The 21,625-nt window shown below is 40.4% G+C and overlaps 1 protein-coding gene across 2 annotated transcripts in view; it reads left to right on the top strand.

Annotated features, from left to right (window-relative positions):
* The first annotated feature begins 3,910 nt into the window (after positions 1 to 3,910).
* Positions 3,911 to 21,625, top strand: part of NETO2 (neuropilin and tolloid like 2) — a 69,166-nt gene continuing 51,451 nt past the window's right edge. Inside the window, exons 1-4 of one of the 2 annotated variants that reach the window (XM_032614774.1) lie at positions 3,911 to 4,364; positions 15,576 to 15,632; positions 18,440 to 18,580; positions 19,242 to 19,490. In XM_032614774.1, coding sequence (XP_032470665.1) covers positions 4,331 to 4,364; positions 15,576 to 15,632; positions 18,440 to 18,580; positions 19,242 to 19,490 — 481 coding nt within the window. In that variant the 5' untranslated portion in view covers positions 3,911 to 4,330. Of the gene's footprint in view, positions 4,365 to 10,959; positions 11,058 to 15,575; positions 15,633 to 18,439; positions 18,581 to 19,241; positions 19,491 to 21,625 lie in introns of those variants that run through there. The other variant, XM_032614775.1, reaches the window with a different exon arrangement.

Here is a 21,625-nt window from a genome sequence, read left to right as displayed (position 1 = left end):
TAGTAGGCAATATTTCTTAACCATTTTCTTGCTTTGGAATTATACTAGGCAGAAATTTGGAAACAAGTTTAGGTGACATTGTTACTGAAAGAACCAGTTTTAACTCCCTGGAGACAAGTCTTCTTCAATATCATTAGCACAGGGATAATTTTGGTTCATGAGTGTATGGACTGAACTGTGTCCCCCCGCCCCAATCCATACGTTGAAGCTCTAACCCACAATGTGACTGTATTTGGAGACAGGGCCTTTAAGGATGTAATTAAGGTTAAATGAGGTTATAAGAGTAGGACCTTAATACAATCTGACTGGTGTCCTTATAAGAGGAGGAAGAGACATGAGGAGTTTTTGGTGCACAGAGGAAGGGCCATGTGAAGACACAGCAAGAAGCTTGCCGTCTGCAATCCAGGAAGAGAGGTCTCGCCAGAAACCAATCCTGTTGGCACCCTGATTTTGGACTTCTAGCCTCCAGAACTGTGAGAAAATAAATTTCTATTGTTTACGCCATACAGTCTGTGGTATCTAGTTATGAGAACCCAGGCCAACTAATTCAATGAATAAAAAAATTTTAAGTTTCCTCTTTTCCTTCCCTAAAAAAATCCCCACAGTTGTATGACACTGAAATCTTCATACACTGAGATCTTGTATGATTTTGCTTTTCACTAAACTTCACCATCATTGTAGCCATATCTGCACACTGTAAGAAAAGCAGTATGAGACCCCTATTTTTTTTTTACTACAAATATATTTTCTAATATCAGTTTGGTTATGTGTCAATTCCTATATTTTCCTTAGTTATATCTCTGTATTAGTCTGCTCAAACTGCCATAACAAAATGTCATGGACTGGGTGACTGAAGCAACATTTATTTTCTCACAGTTCTGGAGGCTGGAAGTCCCTGATTAAGGCTTCAGCCAATTTGGTTTCTGGTGAGAGAGCTCTTCCTAGTTTGCAGGCAGGTGCCTTCTCATCAGGTCCTCACAAGGCATTTCCTTCATGCTTGTGCTTTCTGCTGTCTCTTGTTATAAGAAACTAATCCTATCAGGTCAGGGTCCCACCCTTATGACTTCATTTAACTTTAGAGGCCTCATCTCCAACAGGCACACTAGGGGTTAAAACTTCAACACATGAACTTTGAGGGAAACATTCAGTCCGTAACAATCTCTAAACATAACCTGCCTTTCTAGGTTATCATTTAATAAAATGTTAGAGCTCCCAAACTCCAGCAAAAAAGAGAGACAACAAAAATCTGTTTGGTACATAAACACTGAGATAAAATTCAGCATTTTTTAAGTAAGTCAATGCTCCACAACACCATTCAAGTGCTACAGAAGACTTGGTCAGAGAAAACGAAATGTAAACTACAGGAATGATCTGTGAGGAGCTGGAGGGGCTATACGTATGCCTGGAAGATCAGGCAGGGAACAATGAAAGCAGTCCTCAATCACCTGGGCACTGGCAGGTAATCTGGGAACAGACTGGATACTACTGGGTGGTCTTCCAGGGAAATAATATTTCAAATACAGAACTCCCCAGCTGAGAGAGATGCAAACTGCTTTTCTTTTGATTTAGTCAGCATATGGCCACACAGTAGTCTCAGCTATTATCTGTGCTTTACCACATTCCTTGGAAAATCTACTACAATTACACTGGTACATCCAAAAGATAGGTGTCTTAAAAGGGAGCCACAGAATGAACAGTCCCAATCCACTCCTTGGGAATCTAGTCCCCAGCCAACATACTAGAGAAAAGACTTCTTAGGTTTCACCAAAATGGCACTACCATAAGAGGTACTAGGCTAAATGAAACAATGCTGTGTATATACTTTGTACGGTTGCTCTAATCTCTCCCCTTTTACTGTATCAACTCAAATGCCAGATTAATGTCTCCAGAACTCCATTGCTCCACTATTAAAAACTGCGTCTAGGGCTTCCCTGGTGGTGCAGTGGTTGAGAGTCTGCCTGCCAATGCAGGGGACACAGGTTCGTGCCCCGGTCCAGGAGGATCCCACATGCCACGGAGCGGCTGGGCCCGTGAGCCATGGCCGCTGGGCCTGCGCGTCCGAAGCCTGTGCTCCACAACGGGAGAGGCCACAACAGTGAGAGGCCCGCGTACCGCAAAAAAAAACCAAAAAGAAAACAAAACAACTGCCTCTAGCCTCCTGAGTCAAGTACAAACTCCTTTGCCTAGCAATCAAGCAAGAATCTCCATAGTCAAAACCCACCATATTCAACTTTATCTTCACTACCAGTCACAACACTTGCCCCAGATGTGAGGCTCACCCCTGCTCCTTGCCTGATGTGAAAGCTCTTCTGCTCTCTCTCATCTCCACTTGGCATCCACAGCCGTTTCATTCTTTGTGTGTCACCTCCTTCATGAAGCATTCTCTGATGACTTCATATACACATGGATTCTTCCTTCAGTCAACAATTATGCATTAAGAACCATTATTCCAGAAGCTGAGAGGGCTCCTTCCTCCCAATTCTTTTTGTCCACCATTGTCTGTGACTTAGATTTAATAATGGTAATACTGTCCTGGTCTCCCAATAAGTCACTTTATTATATTTGTGGAAAAGCCTCTTAAATGTTTTATTTACTAGTTGGTTCTCGTGTGCTATCTCAATTTAACTGTAGGTGATTTTCCTCATACACATCTCGTATACCTTCCACAGCACACTAGGTAAAGGGCTAAATACCTTAATATTATTTGATGTTAAATATGTTTTCACTTGCAAACCTTGTTAATACTTACTTTCGGAGGGATAGAAGGAAAGAGATATTTTCAGTTGCTGCAAATTGTCCTTAACTTTGTTAGACAAATATTTATGCAGTTCCTACTACGTGTCAGATACAGGCATAAATATTCTGTTATGATAGGGCCTTAATCACGGATATTTCCCCAGCACCCATCACTGTTTTCTGCACATAATTAATGCTCAATAAGTATGTGTTGAGGGGATATATGAATGTAGCCTCCTTGCCCTCAAGCAACTTATATTTTAATAGTGGGGGTAAATGAGATACAGGTGATGAACAAAAATAAACAAGTAGATAGGCAAGGTAATTTCAGAGCGTGATAATCACTATAGAGAAAATAAAACAGAATACCACATACTACGCAGTTGTTTGCAAATTTGGAGATTTGCTATCAGCGGCGTCAGGCGACCCCATCAGCATGGCTTGCTGGTAAGGAGGACAGTCTCTGGAGGCAGATTTCTTGGGTTTACAGCCCTGCCTCCCTCTTTCACTGTGTGGCTCTGGACAAATGACTTAACCTTCCTGGCCTCCTTTTTCCCATCCTCCAACAGTACCTATCCCGCAGGAAGTGAATCGAGGATTACAGAATTGATATGGAAAGTGTTTGGTGCAGTGCCTGGCAATCTGGGAAGTGGTCCGTAAATCTTAGTAATCATTACCGTTGGTCAGGTTAACTCACTTGGCGCTAAACAGACCCGCTCTGCCCTGAGCTCCGCCCAGATCCGCGCCCCCTGCCGAGGCAGGTAGTAGAGAATGGCTGAGCAGGGCAGAGTTTTGACCTTGAATTGAGGTCTTAAGAGGCCATGGGGTCGGTGCCCCCCTTCCGTCTGCGAGGGCGGACGGAGGTGGGCAGGCGGACTAGGGCCGCCGAACCGGGTGGGCGGCGGGCCCCAGCCCTCCCTCAGGCGGCAGGCCTCGAGGGCTCGGACCCGCCCACCCCGCGGCCCGGGGCTGCGGGGCGCAGGGCGGGCTCTCCCTCTGCGCCGGCCTCTCGGGGTGCGAGTGAGAGGGCGGCGCCCCGAACCTTCTCGCCCCGTTCCCAACACAACGGTCGCCAGAGGGGAGCACCGCCCACCCAGGGTGCGAGGCCGCGGGCGGGCTCGCCAGGCGATTGGCCGGGAGGGTTGCGAGGGGCACGCGGGCGGGGGCGGGGGGCGGGCACATGCGCGCCGGCGGTGCGGCCGGCACGCGGCGCTAGCGCTCTCTGCTTAAATGAGCGTGGGCTCGCCGCGCCCGCCACTTCAGCGGGGCCTGCGCCGCGGTTGCAGGCGGACGGGCCCGCGGAGGTCCGATCCCTCGCGTCCGCGCTCCCCGGCAGCGAGGCGGTCGATGGGACGGAGCGCCGCGGAGCAGGAGGCGGCGCCCGTCGGGGGGCTGGGGCAGCGCGAGAGTCCGCCTGGAGGCTCGGGTATGGCGGGCCGCAGGACCTGAGTCCTACCCTGCGGGTAGCAACCTGGTGGCGGGCGATGGGGACGGAGCGAGGCTGCCGCCGCGCTGAGCCGTGAACGCCGCGCTTCCGCCGCCGCCTCTTCGTCGCCGCCTTGGCCCCTCGCGAAGCGCCGGGCAGCTCGGGAACATGGCCCTGGAGCAGCTCTGCTCGGTCCTCAAAGGTAAGCGCCCAGAGCTGCGGACTGCGCCCCCTGCGGGCGAAGCCGGCGTCTTCGTGTCCCTGCCCGGCGCCGGGCGTCCGACGCGCCCCTTTGTGTGGCGCGAGCGGATCGCGGAGCCCCCGCTCCCGCCGGGATCGACTCGCTCCGCGAGGGCTTCTCCCCAGCCTTCTGCGTGCCGTGGCGGGGGGAACCGGGGAGCTCAACGGGACGCGGCGGCTCGGCCGGCCCTCCGAGCTGTGCCCTCGCGCCTCTTCCTCGGAATTCCGCACATCGCTTTGCAAAGTTGTGGGGTTTGTGTGAGTGGAGCATAGGCCGCTCTTTTTCAGCATTAGTAACAAAGTCATTCCAAGCAAACAATAAAAACCCCAGCTGAGGCGTCGCGGAGCTGCTCTTGAAAAGCCCCGCGGTGGCGTGCGGCGGAACGGCCTCCCCGCCGGCCGGGTCCCACCTGCTGCGGCCGCGGAGGCTGCGGCACCACTGCGGGCGCCGCTGCTCGGGGCTGTGCTTTGGCGCTTCCCGGGACCTCAGGATACCCTGCCGCCGGTATCTGGTTCTTTATGATTTGTTGTGCCGGGAATTAAAACCGTCGGCTTGCCAAGTACACAAAGCTCCAAAACGTACTACAGCTGTTTTGAATTTTCCAGGAGGTGTTATTTTAGATTAAAATTTATATACATAGATAATTAATATGGTGATAGAAAGTTGTTTCTGAAAATCGGAATGAATAAATCCTGTTTTCGGTCCTCGGAGGAAAAACACCACCACCAATAAAGGGCTTCCCTTTTCCGCTACTGACTTCGATTGAAAACTGAATAGCTGTGTGTTTGTAATGTTATGAAATATTCCCGTTTTTTAAATATTGGGTATGGAGTTAAGGCATTGATTAGAGCTTTTCATTGTATCTTGATATTTGTACAGTGAAAAATGTTGGGTTTTTTCCCACTCCATATTAACACTTTTCAAATTTGTTTTACTGGAAAATTCTGTATAATTTTGCTTTAAATTTTAATTTCACAAATTATCTACTGTTAAGATATTCCTAAATTCATAATTGATATTTCAGCAATTTAACTACCCACTGTATACTTATATGTACAGTTCGTGCTAAGGTAACCTAAGACTTTCTATCTGGTGATTGTTTCGCAGTCACCCCATAAATTATTAATGATTTCCTCATTGTATTAAAATTTTATATCTCTGAAATCAATTTCTGTAGTCTTTCCTTTCTGTAACTCTCAATTTATATCGCCATTCCTTGGAAATTAAGATTTTGTTTTACTTTTTCAAAATAAATTCTGTGCATAGTAGGGTTTCTGACAGTGCTCCTTATCTGAATTGCTTCGTTGTCCTCTTTGCCTTAGGGTGTTCAATAATAATGACATTCCATCTGAGTAGCCCCCTCTGGGGAGAAATCACGTAGATCTATTATACAGCTTTACCTGCAGAACTTGAAATTGAGCTGGATAGGACGGAATCTCTGATACTCCTGGAATGGTGAAGGGTTTTGCAGTTTTTCTGCCTTTGCCTTTGTCGTTGGTACACACTGCCCTCTCTGGCCACCGTGGTGAAGCATTTAGTTGTTGCACCTTTCAGGAAAGGATTCTGTGGTTGATGGCAGAGCTACAGTGAAAACAATGTAGTATCTGGCTTTTCTTTTTTTAATTTTACCCAACCTACACTATTTTTACATGCTGGCATATTTTTAAAAGCTCAAGCTAACTTGTTACTGTTAGGCTTACTAGAGAGAAAGCCAGCTATTTTTAAGTCTTCTAAAGTTTATGTATATGTGCTTATAAATATGGGGAATTGGTCTGGAAAGATTCAAGAAATTAACAAAAGTTGATTCTGAGAAAGGGATCTGGGAGACTGAGAAGCAAGAGTAAAGGGAAGACTTCTGTTTCACTGCACACCCATTTGTATCACTTGATTTTTTTTAAACCAAATGCATTTGTTACCTATATAAACATTGGTGTTTTTAATTTTTAAAAATCACCTTTTAAAAAATATTGGCTTTTCCCAGTGCTACCATTCATTGTGTGCACCAGTGCATGAAAGAGTAGCCCTTAAGTATCCTGTAAGGTGTAAATTGTTTCAACATTGAAGAGGTTCTTATCAGAAGCAGTTATTTGACATTTACATAATTATGGATATTACCTACCAAAAGCCGCCTTTGGAATATTATGGTCAGTTTCTACTAAAACAAATCAGCCATAATGACTGTGTGAAATTTTAAGTAGAAGGTAACTTTAAGATGCCATTGATTCTTTGTTTTACTTCCAGCAGTGAGAACAAAAGGATAACTCTGCTGGGCTTTTAAACCTTTCATATATTGTTAAATCTGAATAATTCACTTTTAACTGTTTATGATCACTCCAGGTCTTATAAAATTTGATTTGCCTTCTATCAAAGTTAAGTATCATAGTCACATGAAAATATTACATTAGTTTTATAAACCCGTTTCTCACTGTTCATATTCATTCTGCACACTCGCTTCGGGAGGATCCTATTAGACGCAGTTACATTTAAATCTGTATAAGCTGTGGTTAAATTTATGGCGTTACACTGCATAACTATCCCTTGGCACTATATTTTAAAAATCTTATCTGAGACTGTGACAAATATTAACTCCTGTCCTTCATCCTTAAGCCTCTTACAAGAAATTAAACCATACAGAAATAAGTACCATAATGAGAAGTTATCCCTTTAATAGGGAAGTTTTTAAACATAGCCTTGGGAAAAATTAACTTTTTGACTTTTTCCCCCCCGAGTTGGAGAAAATATTTTAATACTGACAGTTGAAAAGTTATCTGTGTTTTGAAGCCAAACTCACCTTTTAGGAAAAACATGCAGCCCTGTAATACATGTGCATTACAAAACAAGTTCAAATCAAAGCCATTTTCAGTCCTTTTAGGAATAAGATAGAAAAAAAGATAAACTATAAGTAAAGTTCATATCTAAAATTCTAAAAAATAATCCAAGTTCTGCCCTTGGTTACTACCCATTCAGCACAATCTCCTGTCATTTTAAAATTTATGATCCTGCACAGTAATTTTTTTTTTTGCCTGTGGCACGTGGGATCTTAGTTCCCCGACCAGGGATCGAACCCATGCCCCCTGCATTGGGAACGTGGAGTCTTAACCACTGGACCTCCAGGGAAGTCCCTGTTGGTTTTGGGGTTTTCTTACTGTGTCCCTGGGGCCCTTTGAGATCCTAGTTATTGTGGTGTTTGAGTTAGAAAGGGGAATCCTAAAAGGTGATCTAATCCAGTGGGTTTCCAAACTTTCCTTAACAGAACTCCCTCAGAGGAACTCTTATGAGTGGGTACTTAAAAACTAAACAAAGAACAGATAAGAGCAAGGTTGCTCTGATTGCTGAGGGCCCTCACCCTCTCAGTCGCTAATCAGAGTGGCCCCCAAAGAACTAACACTTTTTAGCATCTTTGTTCTCAAAATTACAGGGTGTACTAATCTGAAAGTTCAATTCGTCCAAAATGACATTAAAACATGTTGGTTTAAATATGCCTAGAGTAATGTATTGGAAGTTATAGCCTTAGTGGGTGAGAAGATATCAAATACTCTTCAAAATGTGACCTGGTCGTGTTAAAGTCTGATGGTAGTTGTTGTGGATGTCTGAGGATTCCTGTATAATTAGAACATACAAAACTGCCATCTCAAGAGCATTTGACTAACAAGAAGGTTGTCACATTCTGCAGGAAAGAGAAAGCACTTCTGCAGTTACTCTTTCTTATAAGTGATTGGCAATGTGATTAGCACGTGGAGGGTGGAGTGATCCCAAAGTTCACCAAGATCCATCTTCTTTCTTAACTACAAAGTAAAATGGAGTTTGATTAAATTAGGGTACTTTTCTGTTCTTTGGAACATAGCTAATGGAAAACAAGTTACTACTACCTCAAGTAGTATATGGACTCTAATTGAACTCCATTTTGCTTTCATTATAGAAAATAGGAGCAGGGAGACCAGTTAGGCAGTTCTTAAGTTATGGAGTCTCATGATAGGTTTACCAAACCTTATGTTTACTGCTTAGATGCTAAAAATAGGAAGGCTGAGAAAGAGGTACATTTAATTACTAACAAAGGTAAATTGAGTATTGAGTCAGCTTGAGAAAAGTAAGAGTAGTAGCATATCTGAAAAAGAAAAAAAAATCAATTCTTTTTCTGTCCCCTGATTTATGCTCAAATAAGCTGGGTCATCTCTGTGCCTGCTGTTAACCAAGATGTGTACTTGTTAATTTGTTAGTGGGGCTCTGTACTATATGTTATAGTTACAAAGAAAGTATAATCAGGATTTTGCTTAGTCACTTCATGTATTCATCTAATTTTTGTTGAGTGCTGTTATGGGCCAGCCAGTCTTCTAGTCGCTAGAGATGCATCAGTGATTCAGAGAGACAAGTCCCTCTTTCTAGTAGGAAGAGACAGATAATAAGCAAGAAAATAGCAGGTAATATAAGTAATAATTAAAATATTACTTGTATAATAAAACAAGATGAAGAAGAAAATGTAGAGCTTCTTTAGCAGTCGGAGAGGCCTCAGAAGACCTGAATAACAGGAAGGAACCATCCATGCACAGAGAGTCTAGGCAGAAGGAATAACTAGTCCCTATGGCTAGAATTAGCTTGGTGTGTTAAAGTAATGGAAAGAAGAGCTGTGTAGCCATAGATGGTCAGGTGCCACACCACATAGGACCTCTGAAGTCAGAATAAGGAGTATGGATTTATTCTAGATGTAATGGGACTCTGTTGGAAGATTTTATGAAAGGCTGTGATGTGATCTGATTTATGTTTTGAAAGGATCTCTGGCTGCCGGGGACAGAGTAGGCTATAGGGGACTATGGCAGAAATAGCCAGTTTTCTTCCAGTATCCATTTTACCTTTCAGTGATTCTCTGAATTTTAACTAAGCACACAATCACCCAAAATAAATACTAGATTTTCCAGCTTTCCTTAGGATTAAGTGTGGCCATGTGACTAAATAAGGCTGACCAGTTAGATGTGGGTTCAACTTCGGGGAAGTGGTGGTATATCTGTTGTTCAGTTAAAATTTTTATTTTGAGATCATTGTGGATTCTGGGCAAAAGTTTTTAAAGGAAGGAGGAATGCCCTGTGTCATTTCTTCATTCTTGCTGACTGTAATGCAGACATGGTAGCTGTAAAGAAGATATGGAACCTGGCACTCTAGCATCTATATTGGACCATAAGATGAGCCTGGAAATGAAAGTCACGCACAACTGAGCAATAAGACAGAAGGAGCTTAGGTCCCTAGTAATGGTATAGCCACCACTCTAGCCCTTTACTACTTACCTGCACAGTTTGTTTACTTGTCAGAGAAATATATTCTATCTTGTTTAAACTACTAGTTTGGGTTTTTTATTACTCATGCCAGACCTTATGCTAACATAATAGGAGTGTGCAAAATCAGTGAAAGAAACAAAACCATACAGAGATAGAGAGTTACAGAAGTGAAAAGTATGAATGCTGTCTAATAAAATTAATCTTGGGAGAGTTCCTAGAAAAAGCAGGTTTTTAGCAGTGTGAACATTATTTTGTAGAAGCAGAGGGAGGTCCGTGGCAAGTGCAGATGTTCAGAAACAAGAGATATTTGTAGGGACATTATGAGAATACACACATGTATACATACATATATGTAGTAGAGCATTCACCAACATTTCCAAAATCAACTCATCAACTCCTTGTGCCCACCCTGTGCCCCGCCCCATCCATCTTGGCCCACACATGCTCCTACTGTCACCAAAGGAGAAAACAGGCAACTTCTTTCTGTTTCTTTCAGTGTACTGTCACTCTCCTGTTGTAGTGGTCTTCAAAGTGTTGTGCCAGGGCCAACAGCTTCAGCATCACTAGGGAATTTGTTAAAATGCAAGTTTTCAAGCCCCACCCCAGACCTACTGGATCAAAATCTCTGGAAGTAACCCCCCACCAAGTCTATTTTAATAAGCCCTCCAGATGAACGTGATGCACACTAAAGTTTGAGAACTACTGTCCCAACGATTCATTTCTCAAATCTGGAAGAACTGCTGAGTAGGATTTGTACATTTTTAAGCCTTGATATATATTACCAGATTAACCTCCCAAAAGCTGTGCCAGTTTACAATCCAGTGTCAGAATAAGTCAGTTTCCTATATCCTGACCAACACTAGAATCTACATTCTTTTTAATATTAGTAAGGCAGAATTTCTGCATTTTTTTGGGCACATTTTCCTGGTGGCATAATCTTTTATCCCATCTGTTTGTAGTTTTTATTTATGTTCCTGTCTTTTGTAAATGAAGGTGTTCTCCCAAAAGTATAAATATAATGTTTTTCTCAATCTGCTATTTATTTTCCTACTTATTGATAGCTTGAAGTAGGGACCTACTTTTTTTTTTCCAAATAATTAACAAGTTATCCCAGAACCATTTATTAAAACTGTCTTCTCACCAAGTGTTTCAAATATCACATATATTTTAATAAATTCTGGGATATGTATGTCTGTTTCTGAGCTTTTCCTCTTCCATTTTCTTATCTAAAGGCCCCTTGAGAATAAGGACCATGTCTTCTTGGTTCATTGTAGTTCCAGGGACTGACTCACTGCCTGAAATACAGTGGACGCTAGTAATGTTTGTTGACAGATCATCTATTTCTTCCTCTACCGTGGCTACATTTTATAATTACTGTAGCTTTATAGTAAGTATATTATTTTTATGTATTTTAGTCTTTTATTTTTATATTTTCCTTGGCCACTATAAAAAAGTATTTAAGATGACCATCAGAAGCATTTTAAGTACCAAAAAACACACTAAGATTTTTATTAAAACATCATTAATATTGTATGACTTACTGGGAAGAAATGTTACTTTTACATTGTTTTATTATCCAAAACATATTCTCCATTGTATTAAATTTATTTACTTACTTGTTTGTTTAATTTATTTTGGTCTTACTCTCTTCCTTTAATAGGTGTAATCATTTTCCAAGTAATTCTCTTGGGACTTCTAGGTTTTAAAATAACATTGTCTATAAATAATAATTTTGTCTCCTTTCCAGTATTTATTGCATTGGCCAGAGTTGCCACTATTAAGTAACAGTGGAAAGAATAAACCTGACCTTGATTTTTAGTTGATTGGAAAGTACGGCCTTAAACTGGAAGGTCTGGGGACAGGATCGCAGTAGAGAACTCTGATAACCGTGATTCAGGGTTAAAAGGAGTAGCTTGGAGGATTTGTATTTAATACCTTGAATAGCACCTGTCTTTATCATTTAAGCCTTCATTTTTAAGTCAGATCTGTACACTGGTTATTAAACTACACTACATTAAACTCCAGAACCAGAGGTGAGGTCATAAGTGGTGGACAGTACCTTTTTCCAAGCATCAGATCACAAGCGGTTCTCTGCATAACCAAACTCTGTGGTTGTGGAGTTTAGAATTTTTATTTTGGCATGGATTTCTGCCTTAAAGAATTAGTGCCTTCCTGGGTACGTTGTCTTTGAATTCAAAGTGTGAGGTATCTCTGGATTTGAGAAATTATTGATCCTTTTGGTAAGAGAAAGAAGGGAACAAGTGGCACATAGATTGGGATTAAGGACAGAACAGAGCACAACAGCACTGCTTCATGTACTAGATAATTCCAATGTTTGGCATCAGTAGAGTTTGTTTTACTGTCTCAGCCTGATTATAGCAAGCAGCTTACAAAGATCCTGTTATACAACTAAGCGAAAACTGTTTCTTATGATACCGAATTTAGAATGATTAATAGTCACCACTATATCACCACAGCTATCACTAAATATTTCTGTCCCTAACTGTTGTGCAAATTTGCCTTATTTATATATCATTTTTTTAAATTCAGTGGCAGCAGTTCATTTGGTTGATAAGAGTTGTGAATAGCTGTTTTAAACATTTGGCAGGGGGAAATTGTGAGCAACACCCTAAATAAAGTAGAGAAGATTAATAGGGTTATTTGGTCTTGTAATTTTATTTTTAATGTGATTTTTTCTACCTCAGTTGTATATTCTGTGCAAATTCCATAAATCAAGTGTTTTACAAAGCCAAATTTTTATTAGTCATTATGTAGAATAATTTTCTAGGCACAATTCATCTTTTTACCATAGTTTTACTGTTGCTCTCCTGGTTTCAGTTTGTTGATTTCTTACTTTCCCTTTCTGCCTGATTTTGTATTACTTGCTTAAATACTGTGAATTATAAATTTAAAAATTGGTAAATTGTTACGCCCGTGAATCAGGAGGAAAGGTATAATCACAAAATTTTGACCAGTTCTGTATCACCTGACTGGGATGATATGCCTTGGGGAATAGTGTCCTCTATCAAGATACATTGGTACAGATAGTTGTCATATTTGCTGAATTGTCAAATATCTAACGTTACCCTAGATTTTTGTTGTTGTTGTTGTTGTTTTTGCAGTATGCGGGCCTCTCACTGTTGTGGCCTCTCCCGTTGCAGAGCACAGGCTCCGGACTTGCAGACTCAGCGGCCATGGCTCACGGGCCTAGCCGCTCTGCGGCACGTGGGGTCTTCCCGGACCGGGGCACGAACCTGTGTCCCCTGCATCGTCAGGCGGACTCTTAACCACTGCGCCACCAGGGAAGCCCCCCTTTTTTTTTTTTTGGCTGTGCCTCATGGCTTGCAGGATCTTAGTTCCCCAACCAGGGATTGAACCCAGGCCCTTGGCAGTGAAAGCACAGAGTCCTAACCATTGGACTGCCAGGGAATTCCCTAGTTTTTCTTTTCTTTTTTTTTAATGTATTTTATTTATTTTTATTTTTGGCTGTGTTGGGTCTTCATTGCTGCGGGCAGGCTTTCTCTAGTTGTGACGGGCAGGGGCTACTCTTTGTTGCGGTGCGTGGGCTTCTCATTGCTGTGGCTTCTATTGTTGCAGAGCATGGGCTCTAGATGCGCAGGCTTCAGTAGTTGTGGCTTGTAGGCTCAGTAGTTATGGCTCACAGGCTCCAGAGCGCAGGCTCAGTAGTTGTGGCACACGGGCTTAGTTGCTCCACGTCATGTAGGATCTTCCTGAACCAGGGCTCGAACCCGTGTCCCCTGTACTAGCAGGTGGATTCCCAACCACTGCGCCACCAGAGAAGGCCCTAGTTTTTCTTTTTGATCAGAAATCTTCTGGGTTTTTTGTTTTTTAAAAACGGTTCAAAATCCATTCCTCTAACTCTGATCCAGTGCCAGGATGTTAAGAGTTTGAAGGAAGGATTGTTCCTACATAGCATGAGATCTTCAACACTGCCAGCAACCAAAGAAAGGGAGGGGAAATTAAAGTTGTTGAGAGAAGACAGAGGAAACAAAGGTCAACAAGGATACGGGAAACCAAAGATGAAGATGTATGATTAGATTATAAGATGTAAACAGCGTAAGATGACAAGAACTCTTTGTATGTTGGTGACTTTGGGTAGTAGACGCTGGGTACATGCTACTGAGTGAACAATGGCTTGACCATCTACCAGTCACTTAATAGCAATCTCTTCAGTGCCTCCATCTCCCTCACCCCTAGACATCCTTTAAGTCACCAATTGCAGTTGACTCTATATCTGAATCATGTTATAAATATCTCCTCCTTCCCATTTACACTACCACTGCTCTGCTTCAAGACCGTATCATCTTTGCTTCCTAAATGACCTCTCTTTTTAAAAATTTAGACTCCACACAGCCATCAAGATTAGTGGTCTGAAACACAGATGTGATAATGTCACTCTCTAGTTTAAAAACTCACAGTGATTTCTCCTTGTAGTCAAAGGTCCAAACTCTTTAGCATGGAATTCAAGGCTTTTTACAGTTGGATCTCATCCTACTATTTCTAACCTGATGTACCGCTTTCCCCTCCACATGCTAACTGTACTATTGTACTCAGAATTTCACTAATATCGCCTATAGATAAGTGCTCATGGCTCCATGTTTTTGTCTAAGCTGTTTCTTTCTCCCTCTCCTGGGTAGAAGTTCTATCCAGTCCCACTAGAACATACCTTTTTTTTCTAAAGCTTTCCTCTATTCCTCTTAACCCCCAGCTGAAATGAATGGTTCCCTTTTCTGCTTCAATTGTGCTTTCTGTTATGACCCCTGTTAAACTCCTTTCACCTTGTATTGTGGATTGTCTTTGACAATAGGTTGACTCCTTAAGGATGGCAGTTTGTCCTAAAATCTGTCATTTATTTAGCAGAATGCCTGGCACATATAAAGGGCTTTGTGCAATGTGCATCACCTCATTTAATCTTCGCAACAACCTTGTGATGTTGGTGTTATTAGCACAACATCCCCGTTTTACAAATAAGTAAACTGAGTTGGAAAGGCCTCACAGGTGGTACAGAGCAAAACTTGAACCCCAACCTGGATCCACCAAACTCCTGAAGTCCATTCTCTTTTAACTGTTTTGCTGTATTTCTCCCCTGCCTCAATCTGTGTATCCTCGGTGCCTGGTATCCAGTAGGTACTCTGTATGTGCTTGCTGAACGAATGAATAATAAAAACTCCAGTTTACACAGGAGGCTGATAGTGTGGTTTCCATTGAAAGGGAGAGTAAAAGATATCAGTGCATCATTCTTAAAAATAACATGTTATCTTCAAAACACAAACATATACAAAACAATATATTGTTCATTGGGTATCAGAAATGTTAAACTTGGGGGCGAGGGGTGGGGAGAAGCTCCATTTTCTAAATAATGCTAGCTTTCGTAATGCAGGACACAGCGCTGTACCGCACAGCTATAGAGTGTCTTAAATTGATTTCTAGGAAACTGCTGCCCCCTTACTTCTGTCTTTATTATGAGTGTTCTCACAAGTCAAATAATCTAATTGAACTTTTACTGGCATAATACATTGCAAAGCTAGCCATTATGCATGTAAAGTCTTTGAGGAGACAGTAAAATAAATACAGGATAATTGGGGTCAGCTTAGTTTGTTGTTAAAAAAAAAGTATGTGTTTTTTAATCCATCATAAATTGAAAATGTACTATTAGTGCTTGTATAAATGAGTATAATACCAATTACATTTTTTCTTGGGTTCTCTTAAGTGTCAAATAGTAACTCAACATAACATTTAACACTTAAAAATCTTGAGAGTGAATGTTAGTAAGAAATAGGGAGTTTTAGTTCATCTTTTTTTTGTCACCTGATTTTTCTTATAAACTTGGTAAAATCTAATGTAGATTCAACTTTTTAACTTCTCTTCTCTTTTATTTCTCTAGTGTTGTTAATAACAATACTTGTAGTGGAAGGGATTGCTGTGGCCCAAAAGACCCAAGGTAAAAGACCTTACAGTGCTAATTTACTGCATGTTCAGGACAGTGGGATGGCTTATTTGGAAGAATTTCAACTTTTGAATACTATTTCCATAATCCCTCTGGGGTGTTCCAGTGACCTAAGGCTTTCCATCAACCTGTCAGCCTCAGTTCGGCTAGGTTCAGCTGCAGTTAGCTAGAGTAAATTGTTAACATAAAGTCTTGCATTGATAAATTTTAAAAATTGGCATAACTAGTGACTCCTAGAACACTATGGATTATGGCCAAAAATCAAATGAGATTCATGCTTTATCACTAAGCAAAAATAAAAATCCCTTTTTCCAGTGTAGACAAATGAAACGTTTCCATCAATAGCTTATTCAAAGCCCTGGGGACCTGTTCTAATTGTCCTTGTTTATGAAAGAGGATTAGCTAGTGTGAGTTTTGAGCCAGATATTCATGTCAGAGTTTAGTACATTTCCTAAATAACCTGACTTATTTTTATTTTCATCAAAGTTATACATACACATGACAAAAGTCAAAGCATTCTAAAAAGTTAATTAGGAAAAATCAGTCCCCCAGCCTATCACCCCATTTCTCCATGGAGATAGCCACTCTTAGCTGATTCTTTTGGTATTTTCCTGCATACTTCTATTCTTCTATACTTCTATATACCATACAGCTCTTCTTGGTTATTTCAGTTTCAGGTAGTAGAAAATAATTTTCCCACCATGTGGGATGAGAATTGATCTGTTTCATGCACCTCCTCTTCACCACCTACCACATACAAGTGTTGTTTTAACTTTGTGCCACAGCACCCGCATCAGTATTGTTATAATTCTGGTTACATCTCTTCAGGGTTTACGTCAAGTCACCCGTTGGGCTTTTTCAATATGAAAATTTTGTCTTTGGATGTAGGAAATTTTTCTTTCCCTTTTTTCTTGTTTAATTTTTAAAATTCCCTTTTCTCCATTTTTCTCTCTTCTGTCTTCAAGGAACTCTTATTATTAAGTTACTTTTTAAAAAAATCTTTTCTGTTTTCCATTTCTCTTTTAACTGTTTTCTTCTCAGTAGTCTACACTGAGACTTCCTCAACTTTATCTGCTAAACCAAGAATTGGAAAACTTTTTTCTATAAAGGGCCAGATAGTAATCATTTAAGGTTTTGAAGACCTTTGTAGTCGAAGGAGCACCTATTCAGATCTGCAGTTGCAGGGTGAAAACAGCCATAGACAGTACAGTACGCATGGGTACAGTATGAATGGGCATAGATATAGTCCAGTGAGCTTGATTTACAATAACAGGCAGCAGGCCAGATTTGGTCCAGGGCCATAGTTTATGGACCTCTGCTCCAAACGTGATATTTTTTCATTTCTTCTATTTTTAAAAGCTTTCATTTGTTTTCTAAATGTTCTGTTTTTTAGAGTATGCCTTGTTCTTGTCTTATCGATATACATTTGACCCTTGAACAATGCAGGGGTGAGCGGTGTCGATCCCCACATAGTCAAAACCTGCCTCTGTATTCGCGGTTCCGCATCCTCACATTCAGCTGACTGCAGACCAAGTAGTGAGCGCACCCACGCGGTTCAATCCCATGTTGTTCAAGGGTCAACTGTACTCTCTTGTTCTCTGAGGAGATTAAATGATCGTTTTGTTTAGTGCTTTTTTTTAATATTCTATAATCTTTGTATCCTCAGAGTTGCTTTTTTGTTTGTTTTTAATCTGTTTTTCATATTAGAGGCTTTCCTCAAATGTCTGGTGCTCCTTGCATGCCTTTCATAGTTATGAGAGGAGCATGCAGATCTTCTCGTTAGCTGTCTGCAAGTGTAGACAGGGCTTCTTTACTGCCACCCTCCCTGGTGAGTGACCAAGTCCACATCCTTGAGTCTTTTTCTTTGGGCTTATTAGATTCCCCAGAAAAGATTAAGATTCCATTTCCTGCTTAGAGGCTCTACATCTGATCAAGAGGCCTTTGGGAAGTTGAGTGGGGGAAGAGACGGGAGGTGTGGTTCAGCATGTTAACATTCACCTCATCTCCCTGTTTTCAGGTTGGTATTTTTACCCTCAGCTGTGCCTGGTGTCCCCTGGTCCAGCAACCCTGTTGTACCTTCTCCAAAGAAATAGTCTCATTTTCTGATATGGTGATAGAGCAGCAGCTACTTAGATTTGTGGAGTAGGGGAGGGTATTAGAAATCAGATTGATTCCAAAGAGACTTTTAACCAAGCCTCATGTTTTTAAAAAGCCCAGCTTCACCACCTCCTCGCCCACTGCCAGAGATACCTAGTGCTGCCAGTTGTTATTATTGCATCCACCTCTTTGTACTTATGGGTTTATGCCCTTAAAAAAATTGTTTACTGTCGTTTAAGTGGACTTTGAAGAAGGAGCAGAGCCAAATGCATGTGTTCAATCTACAACCTTTAACTAAAATAAAATCCCTTGGTAATCTTTGAATCTTATTTGACTTCGTGCTAAACTAAATGTAGAGGTACCACACCAGAGATAAATTCCTGGGGTCCTTTTATTTTTATGTCAGAATTGAATTTTATAGAGTTTTACTGATATATCAGATTCTCCCACATGGTTTTGCCCTTGTAAAATCTACGCATTTTATTTCCCCGTTCTTATACATGGCAAACTTGTCCTCTAGAGCAAATGCTTCTAGCCAGCACAGCATACCATCTTCACCTTCATTTCACTTCTATGTTCAATTTGTTATGCTGAATTTGTCAGTGGTTCTTAAAAATTATATATATTTGTGTGTAACAGAGTGGGCAGTTGTTTGGGGAAGCTGTGGGGGGAACTATAAGTGATGTTTTACATGTTTCCCTAAGATGGACAAAATATTGGAATCAAGCACATTCCTGCAACCCAGTGTGGCATTTGGGTTCGAACCAGCAATGGAGGTCATTTTGCTTCACCAAATTATCCTGACTCATATCCACCAAACAAGGAATGTATCTACATTTTGGAAGGTATTTGACCAATTTCTGTCTTTCGTTGGATGAATTTTTACTTATTGTAAAACTAAATATATTGGTTAAGTGCCCTGGTTAAACCAGTTTGAACAAAATTTAAATATGTATTTTAATTAAACTGTAGTCATTATAAATATTTCTTAATACTGACATTAAGAAAATAATGGTTGAAATTTTATAGGAATTTTGGATCTCCTAAAATATAATTTAACTAGATGCATCAGTATATAGGAGAAACTTCTCTGATAAGAAACCTAAGCTTACTGGTATCTCTTATTAGCCTTTCTGCAAATTTATGTCCATAGTTACATTATATGTTTCTTTCATTTCTTCTGTTTTTCTATTCATCATGGTACATTGTATCTCATGAACTAAGCATTAGCTTCTCAACTCTAATTTTAATCAATTAAGTACATTCAATTTAATAAATAACATATGCCAAAGGGAAAGATTACTATAGTTCTACGGAGTAGCATTATTATTATATTATTAATATACAATGTAACATTTATCATGAATTTTATATATAACAGTTCTCATTATGATCCTCATCTATGAAACAGTAGCAGAGCAGTTGTTGTGCTTTTCTCACTTGTGTCAGGCCATTTTTACTTTTTCTTGTTTGCGTTGCCCTAATTTGCTTACTCTTATTTTCTAGCTGCTCCACGTCAAAGAATAGAGTTGACCTTTGATGAACATTATTATATAGAACCATCATTTGAATGTCGGTTTGATAACTTGGAAGTTCGAGATGGGCCGTTTGGTTTCTCTCCACTTGTAGATCGTTACTGTGGTGTGAAAAGCCCTCCATTAATTAGATCAACAGGGAGATTCATGTGGATTAAGTTCAGTTCTGATGAAGAACTTGAAGGACTAGGATTTCGAGCAAAATATTCGTTTATTCCAGGTAAAGAAGTTATTGTTTCAGTGGCTAGGTCTCACTCTGGTTTTAGAATCTTAAGGCTAGAAAAGAGATAATTCAGTCAAGGTAATCAAATCAAGGCTTTAAAGAAGTTAGAAAGGTCAAAGGGAAATCAGTCCATGAATAAATAAAAACTTAACAAAAAATTAGAAATAAAACTATGTCACTTGAATTTTGAAGTATATCATAGATGGTGTCTCATTATTTCTTAGATTTCTATATGTTTTATAGCATATATCAAATGCCAAAGATATCACAAATAAATACATTTAAAAAATAATTCAACAAATTGTCTTATTTTCATGATCTATACCAAAAATTATTTTGGCAGGTTTTTTCCATTGGAAAGATTCAATTACTCATTTGAATAAACAGTCTCTAGAAAATACTGAGGAATAGAAAGAATAGCACTCTGCACTTGGAGGCAAAAGATCTGGGTGTGAATCCTTTCTCTGCCACCTACTAGCTATAAAATTTACTATTAAGCACAGAGCTGTGCCTAAGAGTTGCTGTTGCTAAGATGGGAATATCTTCCTGAGGCCACCATAACTAATTCCCAGAAACTTGGCAGCTGAAGACAACAGTTGTTTATTTTCTCAGAGTTCTGGAGGCCAGAATCCAGCAGGGTCATGTTCCCTGTGGGAACTCCAGGGGAGAATCCATTCCTAGCCTCTTGCAGCTTCTTGTGGCTGCCCCAGCATTCCTGGACGTGTGGCCTCATCACTCCAATCTCTGCCTCCATCTTCACATCCCCTGTCTTCTCAGAATCCTTAGCTTAATCACATCCTTTGCCTTAAAATGTAATATTCACTTTTTTTAATCTTATAAGGTAGTATTCATAGGTTATGATGATTAGGATGTGGACATATATTTGGGTGGTGGGAGAGCACGCCCACCTATCAGCATACTCTATCTTACCTACCACACGGTTATGTGGGAACACTTTATAGTCCTCAAAGCCTGTCTTCTGTAAAGATATGCATATCCCTAATGTGACAGCACAAAGATACACTAGTTATTGCTCCTGTCTTCCAAGAGTTTACAAACTTAATAAGATGAAAAAGTAACTTAAAATTATATAATCTTTTTGCTTTTATTTATGTTTTCGTGCAAGAAGTTTGCTAACTTAAAAAAATTAAATCATATCCAAATGAAAATATCCATAACCTTATCACCCTGTAAATAAAAAACCGGTATTAACAATATGGTGTGTATCCCTTCAGATGTTTTTCTATATCTGTTTACTTTGTTTATTTTCTATAACAGAGATCATGCTGTTCTTTCAGCTAGATTACCAGCTTTTTTGCCTGAACAATGTAGTCACCTTTTTTTTCCCTGTTAGTAAATGTGTCAATGGTATTTTTAAGTGTCACTTCAGTATTTATGTCCTCAATGTCAAAACGATAACATTTTCAAAAAGTAAAATTTATGCTTTTTTTTTTTTTAGAACAGTTTTTAGGCTCACAGCAAAACTGAGCAGAAAGTACAGAGTTACCATATACCTCCTAACCACCCACACACACACACAGCTACCTCCAAAACCTAAAATGAACATCCTGCACTAGGGGTACATTTGTTACAACTGATGAACCTGCATTGACACATCATCACCGAAGTCCATAAACAGAGGGTTCACTCTGTTTTTTGATTTTTTTTTTTTTTCAGCCATCCGTATACATATATCCCCTCCTTTTTGGATTTCCTTCCCATTTGGGTCACCACAGAGCATTGAGTAGAGTTCCCTGTACTATACAGCAGGCTCTCATTAGTTATCTATTTTACACATAGTATCAATAATGTATATATGTCAATCCCCATCTCCCAATTCATCCCACCACCCTCCCCCCTTGGTATCCATACCTCTGTTCTCTAGGGTTCACTCTTAGTGCCGTACATTCTGTGGGTTTGGACAAATGTATAGTGACATATGTCTGCCATTACAGTATTATACAGAGTATTCCCACTGCTCTAAAAATCCTGTGGGCTCCACCTATTCATCCCTCCCACCCCAACCCCTGACAACCACTGATCTTTTTACTGTCTCCATAGTTTTGCCCTTTCCAGAACGTCATACGGTTGGAATCATACAGTATGTAGGCTTTTCAGATTGGCTTCTTTCA

The sequence above is a fragment of the Phocoena sinus genome, chromosome 19, assembly GCF_008692025.1.
Source record: "Phocoena sinus isolate mPhoSin1 chromosome 19, mPhoSin1.pri, whole genome shotgun sequence".
Classification (NCBI taxonomy): Eukaryota; Metazoa; Chordata; class Mammalia; order Artiodactyla; family Phocoenidae; genus Phocoena; species Phocoena sinus.
Note: the sequence above shows the minus strand (reverse complement) of the source record. Positions and strands in the feature narration are given on the sequence as shown.